We start from the raw sequence: 20,834 nt of genomic DNA, 5'->3' as shown, positions 1-20,834 counted from the left end.
CAAAATCAAATCAAAATTAATTGCATATATATTATTTTAAAAATGTATATCAGTGGGTAAGGTTTACTTTATGGTTTTGTAAATTCTGTATAATTTCCCATACATTTCCTTAAACAAACTGTCTTTGTTTTCTCTATAATCCGGAAAAAAAGTTAATTTGGTATACTTCCAGTAAATGCAAGTGAAACATGTACTCTTTAATCAGCGGATCAGCTGAACATCAAAAAATTTAATTTGTCTTAAGTACAAAAAATACATTCAATCATCAAACATCAAATCAAATGTTGACCACTCTTTAACAGGACACCGACTCGGGGATGTACACGTGCGTCGTTACCAGCCCCACAGGGGAGTCGAGCTGGAGCGGGATGTTGACTGTCAGAGGTGCTCAAAACTCTCCACACTCTGTCTTTCTGTCACACTTCACACTGTCACTCTCACACTACACCTCTGTGCATAATAAACTACACACTCACAATTTTGCTCAAGTATTTCATCATCTGTGTAATATTGTGTTACCTTGTCTTTCTTAACAGAGGATGGAGTTTCTTCGGTATCCAGAGTTTCTGAGTTCATCCAGCTGCCAGGGCCTCCACAGAAACCTGTGGTCACCGAAGTGACCAAAAACACTGTCACTCTCACCTGGCAGTCCAATCCACATGAGGGCGGAGCCGCTGTCACCTCCTACATTATCGAGGCCTTCAGGTACGCAGTTAAAGCTTATTGCTGTCACTTGGTGTACTGAGTGCCCTTTTGAGTCATTTTTTTCAAGACTGATCATTTTACAGTACCAATCAAACGTTTAGAGACAGTTTTCCATTGAAATGAACAAGTGTGTCCAAACTTTTGACTGGGACTGTACTTTAGATTCTGAGTTGATAACTTTCAGACAAACCTAACATTTTCATCTGTCCTGCACTAGACTGTGAAGCTTATCTCTCTGTATCATTAAATGGGGGGGGGGGGGGGGGGGGAGTAAAAATGGCACATTCATAGCGTTAGGAACAGTAGGAATGTAGAGGAAGTGGAAAAATGCACATAGTTTGAGTACCAAGCAATGTGTTGCTTGCTTGCCATGTTAATGACAATCGGACTGAACAACTTACACTTCCATAAAGTTCAGAGAAAGACTATTTAGGAAAAAGGAATGCTCAAAATCAATGCAAGAGATGCCAAAATATGCAGAGTTTTAGTCTCTAATATGTGAATCAAGCTCCAAATATAAGATAACATAAACCTTTATTAATCCCCAGAGGGAAATTCAGGTGTCATAGCAGCAACAGCAATGATAATGAAACACAGGAGAGATACAGGTAAGAGGTCAGAAGCAAACCCAGAGAATTACAATAAATAAAAAATAAAAAAATAAAGCACTGAGCTGCGGGCACTAGATATCTGCTCTGGATGTCTGAATGAGTGAGCATATGAAAAGTCTATTAATAAATAGACCACCCTTCCCAAAGAAGAGGACACTGACTAGTACAGACTGGAAAAACATCCAGCCTATTGTACACGTTGAAGGACCTGAGCCTCCTCAGGAAGAACTTATGATAGGAGCTGAGTGCTTCTTCTTGCTCCGCCAGTGGTTCTCCACTGGCTTTTTAGTCTTTCTGATGTTGAGCTGAAGATGATGATGATGATGAAGATGAGAGCCTATGAAGCTCTCCAGCAGGGCTTTGTCCTACTCCTTGTTGTCATATGTGATGCAGCTGACGATGGTGGAGTAGTCTGAGAACTTCTATTGGGCATGTACTCGAGTTGAAGTGGATGCCGGACATGTAGGTTGAACAAGATAGGACCAGAAAGAACAAAATGCTATATCCTTAATTTCCTTAATGTTTTATATCTGTCAAACTCTACACCCACCATTTGACCATTTGTAATGCAGACTCAGTGCTAAAAATGTGTAATCTCCAGCCCAAGCTGAGATAACTCAAGTGATGTCATTTGAGACATTTTCTCAGACTTGGCTAAGCTCCTCTAGGAGATATTACATAACTGTTTTCACAGGCTGTGTAGTACCCTCTGTGACTAGTAAAATGATGTTTTCGTGTAAAATTGGTGTAACTTCCCTTTTAATATGATTTATGAATGAATCTATAAAACTATAATATTTATACCTTGATAGCCTTATTAGCTAACTCGTGAGATGCCACTATCTTGAAAAGATTGTAGACACTTTAACTAACTGTATCCACGCTCCTTCAGTTTCAGATTTATTTTGCGAGTATTTTGACTATTCCCACTTAAAGATCTGTGTCTTCATGTCAAGTCATTATGTTTCCGTAATGACTGATTTCTGCCTCAGGGAGAGACAGTTCTGTTAAATGACTTCCTGAAGCTAAACCGTGACACTCTTCTGCATCAGTATTTAGCCATGGCATCCCAAGGAGAGCCATAGCAGCTCAGACAGACAGTGAGTGAAAGAGAAGACAGTTATTGAAGTGGTCAGCTCGGCAGCTCTGTTCTGTCCTGGGGCAACAGAAGGGGGGTAGGGGGGTTGGGATGCTAGCCCAGTTGGAGGGTTCACTCATTATAAAAGCAGCAGAGAGGGTACAGACCAAGTCTACAGAGACACACACACACACACACACACACACACACACACACACACACACATACACACACACACACACACACACACACACACACACACATACACACACACACACGACACACGCAGAAGAGTCCAGTTGGCTCTGTGCAGAAAGAAAGCTCAGTGTGGCAGACTTACACACAGAGCTGATCATGAAGCCATGGTTGAAAATCCACTCACTGATGTACGCTCCACCGCTATCAAATTGCTTGGAAATGTTTGTTTTCAAGCATCGCCAGGAACAAACACCAAGATACAAACTAATATTTTAGTATCCTTCCTTGTATACAGCACATAACACCTACATTTCTATTGTTTCCATGTAGAACTGAATCTTGATTTAAGATTTATGTAAAAGCAGCCACAGTCATCCCCATACCTAAGCATTTACAGATACAGCATTTATAAAAAGCTGTATGATTCTATTTACATGGCAACATTGGGGATGGAGAACATTTGGTGAGAGAGCTGGCAGAGGAGAAATCATTGATGACAGAGACATGTGTGGTCTGCTTCTTGTAATTACCTTGCCATTTTCTCCTCCATGGAGTTGAGGAAAATGTTAAATTGTGCTCATGCTGCTTGATAGTTCCTGTCTCGGCACAGCATTAGGCTGCTGCATCCTCAACGGACCAATTCAGAAGCCATCGTTATAACTGACTGCAATAAAAAGAAGGAATAAAACTTGTCATTGTTATGTCCTGAAGCTGAGACTGGCCGTGACTTTGTATTTTTAGATGCACAGAACTGGGTATAAACAAATGTCACATAGTTAACTTAGTTTTTAGGGTTACTTTGCATTCATCACACTGTTCTGGTTATTTAAAGACATTTATTTGCTTTTTTGATGAGAGATATATGAGAAGATCAATACCAATCTCATATTTGTGTGAAAATTATTATCTTTTTTTTAATGGTTTGCGCTTTGGTTGACGAGCTTGTGGTTTGTGACATGGTAGGCATTTTTCACCATTTTCTGGCATTTCATAATTATTTGCTAATTATGCAAATATAATTTAAAGAATAATCAGACCAAACAATCATTAGTTGCAGCCCTAAGCCCATCTACTTCATCCCATTACTTCTTTCATAATCTGAACTAATCTATAACAAATATTCACATTTCTTAATAAAACTGCCTTTTTAGTCTGTGTTTTAGTCAACATGCAAAACTCAGATCTTGCCGTCTGACATTGCCAGTCCCAATTTCATCTGTCTTTGCTATCAGTGTGGCAGTTGTGATCAAACCCATTACCTTGTTATCTGTAGATAACACGATAATGAAGCTGTGCTCTCAAGATAACAGGAGTGAAACAATGTTTATGTTCAAACTGAGGACAGCACGTTTCCTATTGAAAATGTACTTTATAGACTGGCAGCTAACTGTGTATCAAATTATCCAGCGTCAGCAAACATCACTTGATAAAGATCTTGACCTTCAAGTGTGACATGATCAGGTGACCTACACAGAATCCTTAATCGAGTCATAATCAAATTCACTTGTTTTATCTCACAATAGTTGTCTTTCTTAGGACAATATTTGGTTAAAACAATATGACTTTTGCTCCCCAGCCAATCAGTGGGCAGTACCTGGCAAACAGTGGCGGACCATGTGAAGCAGGAGAGGCACACAGTTGTCGGTCTCTTCCCCAACACAGTTTATCTGTTCATCGTCCGAGCAGTCAACTCGTACGGCCTCAGTGACCCCAGCCCAATATCTGAGCCTGTCAGGACACAGGGTGAGTTACATAAGAAGAAATCATCCTTTTCTGATTACACTTTGGCATTATCCTATAATCTTGATTTTTAGATTCTAATTTTACAAGGCAGATACTGGATGTAGGGCTGGCATTAAGATAATGTGCTCCAAGGTTTAGAAAAACTTGCTTTGTATGTTTAGTTTCCAAACTAATTGCTTTCTCAGTGTGATGCTCTTCTGCCCTGAGCATTTTATTTATTTTTTTAATTTCATCAAAAGCCTTTTTTCCTTTCTTATGCTTAGTAGCTGCTATTCAGCTGTTTTTTAATCTGGACTGAATGGAAATATCGCTGTTGTTTCAGATGGGAGTCCTACAGAACAGGGTGTGGACCACAGACAGGTGCAGAGAGAATTAGGAGAGGTTTCTGTCTACCTGCAGAAGCCTGTGATTTTGTCTCCTACCAGCGCCAGGATTTCTTGGACTGTGAGTTGAATACTTTGCTGATGATAAAAGTTGACTTTTCAAAGTTTGCTTGCAGCATGTGGAGGACACGCTAATCTCCAAACATTAACTTCAAAAACTCTTCCAAACATTACGTGACACAAACAGATTAACTTAAAGTGCAAACACAGCTGGTTCTGCCCTTGATTACTGATGGAAATGTGAAACTTTTTCTTGCCAACTTTTTACAGGTTGCCCGTCAGTCTCGGTACATTCAGGGTTATCGTATATTTTACCGGACTATCGGCAGTTCCTGGTTGGTCCACGATGTTGAGGCTATGTCTGACCACAGTACCACATTAGTAGATCTACACAGTAAAACAGAGTATGAGGTGAAGATACGGCCTTACTTCAATGAGCTGCAGGGACATGACAGCCTCATGGTTCTGCTTCGTACCCCTGAGGAGGGTAAGATGAACTTTATTAAGCAGAAAATCTGATTAAACAGTTTAATATTTTTCCTGAATTATTAATGATGTCACCACCAGTATGAGAGGTTTTCTGTTTGCATACTTTTGAATAATTCAGTATCATTTCTAACACTTTTAAATACACAAATGTGCAAATGTATTTGTACAGTATACCGCCTTTGAAAAGTGAATTTTTAAAAAGGCAAAGAAATGTGACAGAATATTAAAAACACAATGAGAAGAAAATTAAATCGAAGTAGTTATGGAATAAGTAAATGAAATGGAATTAAAATGTATTGAAGAGCATTCACTGCAGTAACACATTACCCAAAAGCACAGTAGAGAAAATTAATCAATCACAGGCACAGGAAAACTAGAGTTTTTCATTTAGATTATGAATTAGAAATAATTCTCATATCAATTTGTCATAATACTGATAATACTCTTGTCACTTTCTGCAGTTTTAAATGCACCTCCGCAGGCTATATCAGTGGTGCAGCTCACCAACAGCTCCAGTGTCAGTGTGTCCTGGGAGCCTCCGCCACACAACATTCAAAGCGGCAGCATTCGAGAGTACAAGGTGAGGCTGCAGCTACCTGACTCCTGTCGCCTTCTCTGATGTTTATTTCGGCTTGTAAGGCGGATAATCAGTGACGCCAGCTGTAGACTGCTAAAAAGCCTTTTAATCCTGGGTGTTATATTGTTATTTTCAGGCAGCTATTACTCAGTGTTGTCTAGATACTTGTGAAAAAGACTGATTTTAATAAACAATTACTCATTGCCTCTAATCTGCTGCCAGTACATGCTGTAAGAGACTCAATTTTGTTATCAGATTCTCGGCTGAACACTGACTGTCCCTGTCATCTGTTTGCTCAGTGAAAAAAAAACCCCAAAGAGATCTGATTATCTGTCTCTTAGCACAAGCACACTGATAACTAATCATCAGGCTGTTATTCCAGAAAAGAAACACATTGAAGTGGAACACACAGTTCTATTGTTCTGATTTCTTCTTCCCATCTTCTTCTGCATGTAGAAAGTTATGACAGAGCTGCACAAGTCTGATCATGAAATTCCTTTTGTATGTAGCGGCTCATCTGCCAGCGGCAAGGATCACACTTAATCCCCTTAAACATTCAATTTGCTGACAACGATTGTTCAGTGCAAGTATCCCATGGCTTTAATGTAAGAAATGAAATGTGTATTACTGGATACATTTTGACTACAACTCACCTTTTCGCTGGTCTTCCCAGTTGTGCTACCAGAAATTTTGAGCACGTTCAGAAAGCTGCAGCTAAAATCCTAAAAAAAATAGAAAATTTGACCATATAACTGCTATTCTGGCCTCTCTTCACTGGTTACTAGTACAGTACAAGCTACAGCTGATTTTAAGGTTCTTCTTTTAACTTATAAGACACCCCACCTATCTGAGCTAATTACAACATACTGTAAACACCGGCTCCCCCTCTCAATTCTGGTCTTCTGGTCTTTCCTTCAACCAATAAAAAATGAGTTGGCTTCAGAGCATTTTCCTCCCATGCCCCTTATCTTCCAAGATGGCCTTCCATTATATGTTAAAGAAGCACTTTCAGTTGAAATCTTTAAATCAGGACTGAAATCCTACCTTTATTCACTTAAGCCTACCCTAGAACATAATCTGGTCCATCACCTTTTAACATCACCTGCAATAGTCTTGTGCTGCGAGCACACACACGACCATACAAGCTTAACGTCCACAGGTGTCGCTATTGAGAAGGAATTTCTGAAGGAATTTATTTGAAGTAAAATGGATCAATTGAAGCGTTTTCATCCGAAAACTTAACATTTGATTATTCATCAAATTATTTATTGTAGAATATGATTTCATAAGATAAATGAAGTACATTTACTAATTGAGCTATTTTATATTACTTTTTACTACTTCTTCATTCTGTTTTAGAGATTATATTACACTTGTTACCAACTATAATCACTAGTTATCTTGCTATTAGAATACGAAATATATAAAGTATTCACATTTTTAAAAATATGTGCTTTTACAGTACTGTTGATATTCAAGGCACATTGAGTATCAACATTTTTATACATTTAAGGTAAGATTGTACATTTTGAAAGAAGAAATAACACTTTCTTCTTTTCACAAGTTAAAAGTTAAATCATTTTGCAGTATAACACACTATTATTCAGTTCAGTAACTCACTGCTACAGCATTACTTGGTCTGGAAAAGACAAGTAGCTTAGTCTGGTTAGCACACACATTAGATTGTCAGTTTACTGACTTGATATTAAAATATGGAATTTTGAAAGCAGGATTTCTATTTTAACTTTGTGTTATTTGTATGTAAGAGATTTGAATATTTCTTCTGCCACAGAGTTATATAGCACAGTAATGTATCACAGTAAAATGCATTCATTTCAATGAGAGAGTAACATTCAACACATAAACTGTGATGCCAAAAGGCACATGTATTTGCAACACTACGGTTTAAAGTCTGGCTTTTAACTGTCACTGCATTGACAACCTTTTCTCTTTTATCTTTTCTGTATCTTTGCTGTCTTTCTCCACCGTGTACTATCAGATAAAGCTTCAATGCTGTCAAAATGAAAAGAACCCAAGTTTTGATCGTAGTCTGTCTTATGATAATCACAGGCTACATCTTATCGCAGAGTGTACTGGATGAAATAATGTCTTCATGTGTTTACATGGTTTAAAATTCAAACATTAACACCTCGTGTCTGGTGGTGATCAGGTCTGGTGTCTGAGCAGCAGCATGGAGCAGGAGAACCAGATAAACCGAACAGTGGATGGAGCGGTTCTGTCCATCCTGTTGACAGGCCTGCTGCCTGACGTCCACTACACCGTCATGGTGGCTGCTGTCACCAGCCTGGGTGTGGGTGCTCAAAGCTCGCCTGTCAGCCTGCTTCTCAGTGAGTCACTCAAACTGTTACAGCTACTACTGAATGAGAAATATGAGAAGATGCGCTTGCAGAGGGCCGGGTTTACCACAGGTGAAATCTGAATGTGTAGAGTATTGATTGTGTGAATAACTTCACGCTGGAGCACCATCAACACTGATGTTTTTAGTGTGAGAAAGGTGTCAGTCAGGAATTTTTCCCCTTTTATCCTTTTAAAAGTAAATTGTCTTGTGAGGTACGTAGCCAGTTATCCAGACAGGTTGTAGCCCAGATTATGTGTGTACTTGTCTTTTTAAGATCCTGCTCCACTAGAATACTGTATTGCAATTTTCTAAGAAATAGTTCAACATTTGGCTCTCTTGCTGAGAATTAGATGAAAAGATCGATACCACTCTCATAAACATGATTGGTATCAGTCTTCTCATCTAATTAGCAGCAGGAAAGTGACTGAGAGTATTCCCCAAAATGTCACTATTCTGTGTATAATCTACATGATATTGAGTGGAATCAAATCATTTAGCAAGGTTGTTTTTCATGATAAAGATAATGACTCTACGCTCTGCTCTGACTTTGCTGAATCATAGGGCTGTATGAAATATTGATGCCTTTTTCTTGTGTCATCCACTCAGCCGTGCCAGTGGACACGTCATCCACGACTGTAAAGAAAGGCGGTAATCTTAGCATATCAGAGCAAATCACAGGCGTTGTCCGCCAGCCGGCTTTCATCGCAGGGCTGGGTGTGGCTGCGTGGTTGGTCCTGATGGGTTTCGGTGGTTGGATGTACTGTCGCCACCGCAGGCGGAAGCAGCTGGGACACTATACCACCTCCTTCGCATACACCCCAGCAGGTGAGTGGAAAAGAAGCTCAGCTGGGTTTTGGCATTATGACAGATTTGGGATGTTCAAAGCATTAACTGTAAGATTTAACTTAATTTGAATTTCTGAAATGTGACACACATTCAGCACCTTTCACTCTTTGAGTTCAGACAGATCGCTCCATAAAAAATGAACTGTAAAAAGTAGAAAAAGGTTCAAATGACATGACCTATGAGGATTTCAGGTTTTAAAACACTGTCAGAAGTTTCTGTCACATCTCTTAAATTATATATTTCATAAAAGGGAGACAATGCAGGAGGGAAAAAGCTGTTGTAAAGCAAGCTGTCAAATTTTGTTTTCAACAAGTTTTTAATAGACTGCTGGGGATATCTTGAGCAGTGACGAATGTTTTCAATTTCAGTTTGTATTTCACAAAGTGATGCGTTCACTTTTGTCGCATATTCAGTTAATTAAAATGTATTTATCCCCACTAGGCATTTTTTTCGTGATAGGAATAAAAGAAACATTGCAAACACACAGACGTGTATGTCGACATTAAGCAGTTTATTTTAGAACATGCCCTTTGGCACATTAGCACATAAACACATCAGTTGTTTTCTGACTTTGAGAGATATTTGTTCATGTTCATAAATACTGAATAGACAGCTCAAGGCCAAACAGATACAGTTTGATTTCTCCATAAATGTTTCACTGTGGTAATTACAAATGAGTATAGATTGTATTATTTCACCTTTTAGTGCATGGATTCTATTATCATGTTGTAAATTTGGATGGCTTTGGCCCAGAAGCAAGAAACTTTTTCATTGATTCATCAAATGGCTTCTGCATTTTATTGCAGGCACATTGTACATGCATCTGTTGTGTTCCTCTTAGTGAATGTAGGTCAACACTGGTTTCTTCATAAAATATCAATTAAAATCTGCTCTCTGAAACCCACATGGGATAAAGCATTTATTTGCAATTAAGCATGGGTTTGTCCCAAAATCTTGTACATGTCCTATTACATATTTGGAAACAGTCTTTATCTTTTTTGCTGTAAAACAATATTCATAACCAAGTCATTTTTACTTCTTCCAGTTGGCTTCGCTCACAGTGAAGGATCTGGAATCATCAATGGAGGGTAAATTGAAGAATATGATTTCATCCAGATAATTTTTGCCACTGTGTTTGTTCTTGTATAAGAAGTGTTGATATAATCTCATCTCTGCTTCCAGGCCTGGCTTGATGGGATCAAATATGGGTAACTACCCCTGGCTGGCCGACTCTTGGCCCACTCCGAACCTCTGCCATAACAGTAAAGACTCTGTCAACTGCTGCTCTGGCAAGCTGGACTCTGAAAGATATTATAACAGTAAGATCTGCTCGACTGTAAAAGTTGTTGTGAAATTAGACATTTTTGAATTATTAATAGATAATGTTTATTTAACATGGTCCTTTGCTGTACAGCACTTGGCATCATCAACTACCCGACCCAGTCAGAGAAACACAGCACGGCGTCCAACGACAGTCCCATCTACAGCACCATTAACACAGCTGCTGAGGACGATCTGTTGGCGTACTACGACACCTATTCCAGCACATCCTACATCCAGGGGCCAGACCCTTACAGCAGCAACCCAATACTGTCAAACAATGGCCTTGTGGCTCTGGAGCAGGACCTGGACCAATGGACAATCCAGTCTGGTCAGTCTGGGTCTGAGTATGCCAAACTGCAGTATACCAAGAAAAACAACGGTGAGGTTTTTTCTATTTGTATATTTTATTTATTTTTATAAAAGAAGGGAAAATGTGTGAACAGTTACGGTCTGTTATTGAATGTCTTATACCATGGCTACTTTTAATGTGACAATAGCCTGAAGCAACATGAAATATGTAGTAGTATGTATGATTATTGTTGCCATGGTTACTTGTTACAGTGTAATATACCTTGTGCACTGATTTTGAACAATGGTTTAACTGTCAGTCATTACACAGTTTGAGGCACGTTAATGCTCAGTTTTTATACATATGGTTTTTTTATGGTGTTGGTGTAAATGTATATATTGCTACTCAAAGAATAAGTAAGTTATAGCGAAATGCCTGCACCAGCATTGCTATATATTCTCAACATTATATACAGTATGCTTCCATTTACATGTTTTTATGTGCATTTTGAATTTTTGTATTTAACAAAACTGAATGAAAATGCCCCCAAACTGCAGAAATATGTAAATATTGCACGTGGAAAAATAAAGAAAGAAATAGAAAGAAAATAAACAATGTATTGAAACAGGAAGAAAAACATACTGCATGGTTAAGTGTATGGGCAGAGGAGACATTCATTGAAATAACAGTTCCTGACACAATATGAATTATATAATCTTTACATAATATAATCTTTCCCCTATTGGGAATATTTGCATTCCATTAGTTGATGGAAATACACACTGATATAAATGTTTTTATGAACATTTTCTTTAACTTTGTACAAGATTCAGATGAAAACATACCTTAACTAATAATGTAAAGAAATGCATAAACCAAGTGCTTAATCATTTTCACATGATGGAATAATTCCAGGGAACCTTTAAGTGCTCTTGAAGATGAAAAAACTGGCGAACAAAAAGAAACCGGCCTTCAGGCACTCATAAACAGAGCAAATAGAAAAGCGCTCTTTAAAAGCCTTCAGTTGGGCATGTTAATCTAAAAAGCAGACTCATTTTAACCTCATAAGCTCAGTGCGGAGATCATAAAAACAGTGATTACACTTGGTTTTCTTTCTTTCTGTTTATAGACAAACTGGTAAAGCAGAGGTCAACCGGGTCCACGTCTAAGTCAACTCCTCTCACCTGGGTGGATGTTTTGTCGCTTCCTCTTCCTGCCAACAAAGACAGAGATCGTACAAAGACGAAGCAGGAAGAAGAGCAACACAGGTGAGGCCTAATCACTCCATATATCTCATATATAGAAGAAAAATTGCTTTTTAATTTTTATTCAGTTTATTATTAGCATCAAAGCTTTTGACTTCACGTGTATGACAGAGAGAGTTAAGGCAGATGGATATAAAGCTGCCCTGTAACTCTGCCAAGGCTGTCAAACTAAACTTGAGTGTAGTTTTGAGTCTGAGTTTTTGAATTAACAATAGTTGCATCTGCAGGCAGTGAGTAGATTGCGCTTTGGGGTTATAGAGGGGGGAACGTCTCCTCTAACTGGTTCTGACAGATTAGATTGTGGACATAACGGGGTGGGATTGGGGGGCTGCTCTGACTGTGACGTGTCTTTTGTAATGACATTAGCCACCATCTGACAGTCTGGATTAGTACTTTTCATTTTCAATGACACATCCATCATTAAATTAGGCCTGACAGCACAGAAGTGACAACATGAATCACGGAGGTGGTTCTAGTCTTCTATAACTCTATATCAGTTCCCTTTTTTATATGAATAGAAATTGTTCCTTTCTTATTAACAAAATGTCAACTAAATACACTATAAAGTGAAACCAACACTTTATATGACATCATATACAGTAGATTTCAGTGTTTCCCACTAATACACACACTCATGCTGCTGCCATTTTTGTCCTCAAGCTCTGAGGAGGAAGATGAGGACTGGTGTCCTCCGCTGCCAGCCAGAACCTACCTGATGGACACTTCCAGGGAGGAACTCTCCAGCCTGCCTCCTAAACCAGACGAGCTGTCCAACACTGCAATTCTGATGTCTTCTCCTCAGCGGGACGCACTCAAGCCCAGCGACAGTCCACGGCTGCAGCACTTTGACCTCACGGCCCGCCACCACTTGGGCTCCCAGGTCTCCCAGTCCAACCCAGATCTGTTTACCAACACCAAAGCCCAGGATGCCAATGAGCTTTACCACACTAGCCAATGGGCAGACCATTTCAAGGGAGAGAGCCTCAGCAAAGGTCAGTTTAAATTCAGTTTAATGGATCAAATCTATGACGCAACTTCCCAAAAGTCAGTGCACAACCACACAGTGTCATGTATAATTTAGGTTATGATATTACCTAACAGAAAATATTTGTACATGGAAATCAGGTTGGATTTATTCAAAGTGAAGCTTAGTATTCCTTGGTTTCCCTCAATTTTCAAATTTACAATCTAACAAGAATCTACCAGATTTCTATCTGTATTTTCTCTCAACATTGTGGAATAGTACTTCAGTTTTTTTTGTTTTTGGCTGTAGTCCAAGTTGAGGGACTTCTGGGATTACTGGGCCTCTGACATAAAGGCCTCCAGGCCAGATTGGATATCAACATCTCCAACATCTGTCAACTCTTGGTGAGACAGATCATGCCTCCCAAACATATTAAAATATCTCCCTGTTAGGATGAGTCAGTGGTGACTGAGTTTATTCCCTAAATTGGAACAGCAGAGAGAGAGTTTTATACATATATACATATAAGAGATGGTATTTCAGCAGCAGGAAAACTTGAAAAAAAGACTGGATAATGGTTTTAGAGATGTACAGGAGATGAAGACCAGCTTGGAATTCACCCAAGATAAGTTTGAAGAGACAAGAAGGGGATACAAGGAGATTAAAACAAAGATGAAGTCATTTGAAAACAACATAATGAATTCTAGGCATGAACAGGTGTAATGTTTACCAAGCTGGACTACTTTGGAAAGCGGTGCAGGAAGACTGCAGAAGAGAAAGGAGAGAACGGGAGTTAATCAGAGATGTTCAACAAATGCTCTCAAGTAAACTGGGACTAGATGTCATGAATATGGATACTGATGGAGGGGGAAACCTAGGAAAATTGTTGTGAAACTTGTGTGCTTTAAAGATAGACAGAGTATCCTTTCTTCTGCCAAGAAATTAAAGGGCACAAAAATCTATGTAATTGAAGACTTCTCAGAAGCTGTGGAAGTGAGGAGGGAAGAGCTGTTGCCAAGTTGAAAGCTGCCCGAGAAAGAGGTGATAAAGCCAGCCTGAAGTATGATAAGCTGCTCGTCACACCCAGGAGTGGACAAACTCAATCAATGGCTTAAAGCGCTTCAAGGCTCAATGTTCCTTTTCTAAAAGAATTGGAACTTTTTATGCTGTTTTATGAGTCCAAATAATAAAACTACATATTTGTTATTACGTTTGCCGAGGAAGGGATTGGTATTAGCTCACCTTAAGTATATGCAGCCTCAGGAACAAGGCTCATAAGATTACCAGGATCTGCTCCTCAAACAGTATTTCATGTTTAAGCAAAGTCAGAAACACACCTGGAAACTACATTTGATGATTCTGAGCTGGCTGATGAAGGATAAAAAATGATATATAAGAGACGGGTACACATATGGTGGTGGAGTTGCATTTTATGTTCAGGATATACAATATATTAGTACTGACATTGAAGTAATACAGCTATAGATTGACCTTGCATACTGAAAGCCTATTCTAGTATTGAATAGATATGTGAGTAATTTGTGTAAGGGTATTTTCCTTTTTTGTGACCTAAATATTGACTGGTTTTCAAAAAAATTACCACTACATAAGAAGTTGATTTCTTTTGATAGATGCTTGCAATCTTACTCAGGTTGTGACTTAACCCACAAGAATTTCTACAACCATCTGTGTTAATAATTCAACTTGTATTGATCATATTTTTACTAATATACATGAGTTGAGCGTGGCAGTGGGATGCCATGACCATAATCTGATTGCTTTAACAATAAAGATTAAAAAGCCCAAGTCTGGCATTAGGATTGTTTACCACAGGTTACATGAATAATTTAATGCAGACTCTTTTTTTTTTTTTTTAAACTTTCTTTTTAATTTTTAATTTTCATTTTGAGACAGCAAAACAAATACTCATCAAGAGGGCAACATATGATCACAGCTTTCTGCTGTCACAAAAAGATAACATATAATACAAGACCATACACACATTCAAAAACAAAACACAAAACAAAACAAGCAATCAAAAATTTTAATAATTAATTAAAAAAAACAAAAGAAAAACACAAATTGTGTGTGGGGGGGGATTCATAATATCAGTGGATGCTAATGCTGAATCTTAATTTACTCCAATACTTGTTATTGCTGGCCACTCACTACCAATGATTTTTAATGATGTTTAAAGATTTAAAGTGGCCTGATGTATATCAGGAAAATGATGTAAACATTGCTTTGAAAGAATTCATGGATTAATCAGTGGTTGGTGGATGAGCATGCTCCACTTAGAAAGGTCTGTTAAGCAAAGTGGTGCTCCATGGATTGATGATGAGTTGAGATCTTTAAGGTCAAGGTAACTGCTCATAAATCAGGGTGTAGAATTCTTTATTATAAGCTCAAAAAGAAGGAACATTTTAAACAAAAAAATGTGCAGCTCGTTAAATGATTGTAAAAAATTATGAAAAACTCTGAATGAAGGTATGTAATAATATTATGGAAGCTAATGGGGATCCAAATAAAGAATGGAGAATAAAGTTTCCTGAGGATAACATCAGCACATTCTCTTGTCAGGACAATCTTTTGCTCCAGCTGCCGAGTCGAGCCCCGCAGCCCAGGCACACAGATCCAGGAGTAAGAAGAAAACCCCCAAGGATGGACAGCTGAGGCGAGAGCTACACGTCCAAGCAGGTATGACACACATTGTAGCAGACCTCGATTTGGTTATAGTTTTTTTTAAAAAGAAAGGGGAAGTACTAGGAAATGGTATAACCCCTAGTCATAGTACTCTTTTTAAGCATTTTGGCTGTGCTAGCAGTGTGGCACTATGGATGGCATGTCAATCTGACAGTTAGGTGGTCAAACATTTTCATCCTTATTGTGACATCTCAACTAGTGCCACCATGAGGTTCACATCTGTGGTTTTGAGGGAAATATTTCAACAACTATTGGATGCAATGACATGAAATTTAGCACAGACATTCAGTCTATTAAAGCAATATTTCTGTATTTGTTTATCACCAATTATCAATCACATGTAGAACTCCCCCCTCCACCAGCGCCTCCTCCTGCAGACAGCTCCCTGCAGCTCTTGGCTGACGTTTTGAGCCGCAGCCGAGCAGATGGCGAAAGAAAAGAGGGCAAGGACTCACTCACTCTTCAGAAAAGGGGAGAACATCTCTCACTCCAGAGGAGAGGCCCTTCAAAATGGTCATCACAGGGTATATAGCATGTATAATATACAATACTCACCTGTTAAGCTTCTATCATTGTGTGTCTGTCAATAAACCGAAAATAGAAAAACTATTTCTGTGATACACATCATCTTGCTTCAACAGCTGGAACTCAAATGAACTGAAATGGATATGTATTAATATTGTTTTGATGCTTCATACAAATCCCTTTTGGCCTAGAAAAAAAAACAACTGCCGCCAGTGTATGTACATGTATTAGTTCATCGTAGCAGCTCTGCTCTTAGTAGCGGGGGGTCTTTTTTCAATCTGCTTCATCACTTAGGATTTAACCTATATAAATACAGCTGTAACTTTGAGTGATTTGTTTGTCATCTGCAGATGAGAATAATGTAATCCAGTATGGACAGCCCAGCTTCCTGCCCAAGGTCCAGATGTCAGGCTACGGGTCCCTGGGTGGAGGAGCCTTTCCGCGGCCCTCCACCGCTGGCCGGAGGAGAGATGAGGTACAGAACTGGTGAACTGAGCTGAACTGACATTGTGTCTACATAGTGTGGGTCACAGTGTGTTCAAAAGTCAACTGAGGGCAGTTTGAGTTATGTGTCAACTTGCATAGGGTAGTTAATGGCAGATGTTTCCTTTGGCTGTTTGACTTGCAGACAAGAACTTTTTTTCCCCTAAATTACATTTCCCAATCCTTTATGGGGAACAGAAAGACTATTAAGCCTAATAAAAGTGGTGTTCTTTTTTTAAGCATGCATGCTTTAACAAATAAGATTTATTTATTTATTAAACTGACATCCCTCTGAAAATCTGTCTGTATGAAACTAAAGGACCTGAAAAACCAAAGTTTTATAGTTGAGTGGAGTTGAAAGCTGCTGACAAAAACATATCACTAGAAACTTCACAAACCTGTGGTGAAGTAATACCACAACATAAAAATACCCAGTAGAAGTAAAAGTCATGCATTCAAAATAGATTATTAGTCCTGATACATTAATATGTAAGCAACATTTTAATGTCGTAGTTGGCTGAGATGAGTTAATTGTAACAAATGTATGCCCTATTTGACGGTTTGATCTATAGCACTGCATCAAAATGTATACACTGATCATACTGTATGTTTATGTGACATCTTAAGGTTGTACCTACAGCTATCAGACTAATTTGTTGGAGTAAAAAGTACAAATTTACCCCCTGAAATGTAGTGGAATAAAATAGAAATAGAAAGAAACTATCATAAAAAATGTATCTCAAATCGTAATTAAACAAAGTAAAATTTGTACAATGAGGTACTATTTCTGTGTCTTTTTGTGTCACACAATTTTCTAATGTTTTTCTTTTTTCTTTAAATCTCTGAAATACCTGTGCCTGTTTTTACACATAAAAATCTGATCTAAAATCTCACACAACACAATGCGACACAAGAAATCTGAATTACTTGCCCACTTTATCAGAACAACCATGTTTCTGGAACTAACCTGTATTTTAATCACACTGTCAGCATGGTTGTTTGCACCTGTCTCAAGGTTCACTGTGTTGTGTTTGTTTCTTTTCAGAACCTCATGTAGACAGAAGCCGATTACATGAAATCCTCCTTTTTCCTCCGTGGGTTTCCTTTCTTTGCGAACCATCAATCTGTCGCCATGGTATCCGATGAAAAACTGAAGACAAAAGGGAAAGCATCTAGGCTTGCCATCTGCCTTTTCACAAACTATTTGTATTCTTTTTTTAATTTTATCTTGTGATTACCTTCACTCCTCTTCCTTGTATATAGACACCTACGCATTTTTTTAAAAGGTGTGATCGGATATATTACTAAAATGGATCTGGGGGTTCAAAAAACATTGTATTTTTAGGCAATGGGAGTAAATGTAACTATTACACATTGTACAGCTTATACAGAATATTGAATGTATCTTCTGTTTACTCTTGACCATGAAACCGTTGATGATGATGATGATGATGATAACGTGTTTGACGCAAGACTGGAAAAGACATAAAGCAGAAAATGTTAATAAACCATAATGTGTGTGGTGTGTGAGTGAGTGTGTCAGTGCATGTTTGTAGTGTTTGTGTGTGTGTTTTACCTCTCATCTGTGTGACTGTGTACTGTGGTGCCCCTGTAGATCACCAGTGTGTTAGTTCTGTCGAGATTTTTAAACTGACCAATAAAATATTTGTTACAAAAAATGCATCTGTCCGTTTTTGAAATAAACCGAATTTTACAAAAGGATAGCTATAACATTTATCGCCATCCTACAGTACATAGCTGCAGCTCTATGAATAACCTAGTACACTGGGTTGCTATGAACAACATATCGGTTTGTTGGCTGGCCCGACAATTCAGTAGCCTACAGACTAACATATCTCAACACTATCAAATAAATGACCGTGAAACTATTCATGGTCACCAGAAGATGAATCCCTATTATTTTAGTGATTCTCAGACCTGTAGTACAGCACCATGACTAAAACATGACATGTAAAATTTCTCCAACTATTATTGGATGGATTGCCATTAAGTTTAGTAAATGCATTCATGTCCCCCTCAGGATGAATTTCAATCACTTTGGTGAACCTCTGACCTTTAACATGAGTTTCCCATCAGTCTTAATCAGCTCTACTTTGTATTTAGTGGTATACCAAATGGCCACAGCATGCAAAATGGTGAACATAGTAAACACATTGTCATGTGAGCATGATAGTATGCTCATTTAGGACAATCCCCACTAAATGCTGCCTCACAGCATGTAGATTCATTGTCATGTTAATATATAAAATTGTAATTGTGTTTGATTAGTCTCCATTTCTACTGAAAAATACTACCTTCGTGACACTCCTGAAATCATTCTCGTACAAACTATTTTGTGATGGAAGTGAACAAAAGATGTCCTTCTGTGTGACATGAAACACAATGTGTGTGTGTGTGTGTGTGTGCTTTGGCTCTGTGGTCATACGGCTTCATTGAAATGCCTTGCCAGTGATTATTCCACTAGAGCCAAAATGTCCTTGAGGTCTGAATGAATTTGGAGTTCATAATTTCATGTTCTCATTATACTGATAACACTATAAAACTAGTGTATGATTCCATCTTCAGATCAGTTGTGAGGATGCTAGTTTTTGAATATGGCTTAATGAGAGCAGGTTACTTTCATCTCTGTGAAACATGACAGCAGTGGGATATGAAAGACTTTCTTCATGTCTGCACCTTTATCTGCTGTGTTTGAGCCTCCTGTGTGCAGATCTTGGTTGAAGCATTATTTTGGAAGGTTGGCAGTACATGGGACGGAGAGGAAAGTGAGTTGGACTTCACTGCCTTTGGCAAATACCCACTGGGTCCCACCAGGCTTGGAGGATAATGGTAATCCGGTGCAATTTAGAAGGGTTATACAATGTTATGCTTTTAGGCCTGTAGCATGGATTAGGGTGTCTGTGGTTTACACACACACACACACCCCGCCCACACACATAGACGGCGACCAGCCACAATCAGTTTGCTGGGGCCAGTTTACAAATATCCACAAATGTTCTCTACTTTATCCACAGGATGATTTTTGGGGGGTATTTACTGCATCTTCTGTAATTTTTTGTTGCAAAACACAACAACAAAACACATGTATTTTAACTAATTTATCTAACTATCTAAATAAAAGGTCAATTACCTCATAAAAAATTTAATAAAAAATCCACAGTTTATGCATATATTTTTTACTTCAGGAGTTTAACTTGGCACGAGATATCTCCTACTTCACTGAAAAGTTCATTCTTAGTGCATGTGTACTGGAGGATTGAAAGTTTATGTTACAAGCAGGTCCATGATTGACATCCAAAATAGTGGAGTTGCCAGAAAGTCATTCTTGAGCTACTTAAACTCAGATTTAAGGTGAGCACAGAGAAACCTTTCCCCTTGTAATAAGAATGTTCACACTTCTGTGCCAAACTGTACACCTAAATCATTTTACACATGGAAAATCAAACATCCAAGTCAAGTACCGATTAGCAGAGCACATCTCTGAGTGGAGGAGGACGTCAAAATGAACCGTGATTCCCAACCAATCTTACACTTACCCCAAGGGAGTACTTCTGCAGTTGCCAGGGGTGAGTGGAAAGCTTGTGGAATAGCTCAGCTAATCGAAAAAAATAAATTATGGTTTGGTAAAAATATATATTCATAGGTTTAGGATGAAAATAATCACAATAACATAACTACCAGCTACAATAAACACACCTCTTACCAACCAGAATCAGTTAAACACCAAAGAGATCATAAAAACAAATGAGAAGGTGAGCAAAGAAGTCAACATATAAACCTAAAACTATTATAAGCTTTTGCCGCAAGAGGTGGTATAGCACAAATACAAAGCTACTGAAATACTGAAAAAAGAAACCAAAATAACATGATCACAGGAAATGATTAGCTGAAGCCCCTTTGCAAGCTTAAATGTACTTGATCAAGATGCTGAATCACTGTCAGCTCCACAGGTGTTCATCTGTATCTGATCCTGTATGTGGGATAAAAAAACCCCAGCAAGCTGCTATTGTCATTATGGATATAGAAAGAAATATGTCAACAATTCTATGTCACCAAGAAATGACAGATGACAGAAAACTGATTAGTGAAACTGGTAGTTAGATTTAGGGGGAACCTCAAAAAAGTTTTTTGTAGCATGTGGTGATTCAACCTTTGATACAAGACTTAATAAAATGCGCCACCTAGTGGTAATAAGTAAGACATGCATGATGACTGTGATTAACCCCATCATAACGTTGTCAGTAAAGTCTTCTGGAGCTCAAAGGTACTACG

At 38.4% G+C, this 20,834-nt stretch overlaps 1 protein-coding gene across 1 annotated transcript in view; it reads left to right on the top strand.

Moving 5' to 3' along the window:
• Nucleotides 1-17,598, top strand: part of zgc:77784 (uncharacterized protein LOC402947 homolog) — a 48,164-nt gene extending 30,566 nt beyond the window's left edge. The window contains exons 10-26 of the mRNA XM_062419862.1: nucleotides 303-384; nucleotides 537-705; nucleotides 4,169-4,335; nucleotides 4,658-4,779; nucleotides 4,989-5,205; nucleotides 5,669-5,787; nucleotides 7,955-8,132; nucleotides 8,750-8,968; nucleotides 10,035-10,077; nucleotides 10,172-10,308; nucleotides 10,404-10,691; nucleotides 11,731-11,869; nucleotides 12,527-12,858; nucleotides 15,411-15,527; nucleotides 15,878-16,057; nucleotides 16,409-16,533; nucleotides 17,587-17,598. Coding sequence (XP_062275846.1) covers nucleotides 303-384; nucleotides 537-705; nucleotides 4,169-4,335; nucleotides 4,658-4,779; nucleotides 4,989-5,205; nucleotides 5,669-5,787; nucleotides 7,955-8,132; nucleotides 8,750-8,968; nucleotides 10,035-10,077; nucleotides 10,172-10,308; nucleotides 10,404-10,691; nucleotides 11,731-11,869; nucleotides 12,527-12,858; nucleotides 15,411-15,527; nucleotides 15,878-16,057; nucleotides 16,409-16,533; nucleotides 17,587-17,598 — 2,646 coding nt within the window. The remainder of the gene's footprint in view (nucleotides 1-302; nucleotides 385-536; nucleotides 706-4,168; nucleotides 4,336-4,657; nucleotides 4,780-4,988; nucleotides 5,206-5,668; nucleotides 5,788-7,954; nucleotides 8,133-8,749; nucleotides 8,969-10,034; nucleotides 10,078-10,171; nucleotides 10,309-10,403; nucleotides 10,692-11,730; nucleotides 11,870-12,526; nucleotides 12,859-15,410; nucleotides 15,528-15,877; nucleotides 16,058-16,408; nucleotides 16,534-17,586) is intronic.
• Nucleotides 17,599-20,834: the final 3,236 nt, after the last annotated feature.

Source organism: Scomber scombrus, chromosome 5 (assembly GCF_963691925.1).
Source record: "Scomber scombrus chromosome 5, fScoSco1.1, whole genome shotgun sequence".
NCBI classification, from domain to species: domain Eukaryota; kingdom Metazoa; phylum Chordata; class Actinopteri; order Scombriformes; family Scombridae; genus Scomber; species Scomber scombrus.
This window is presented reverse-complemented; position numbering and strand designations above follow the sequence as displayed.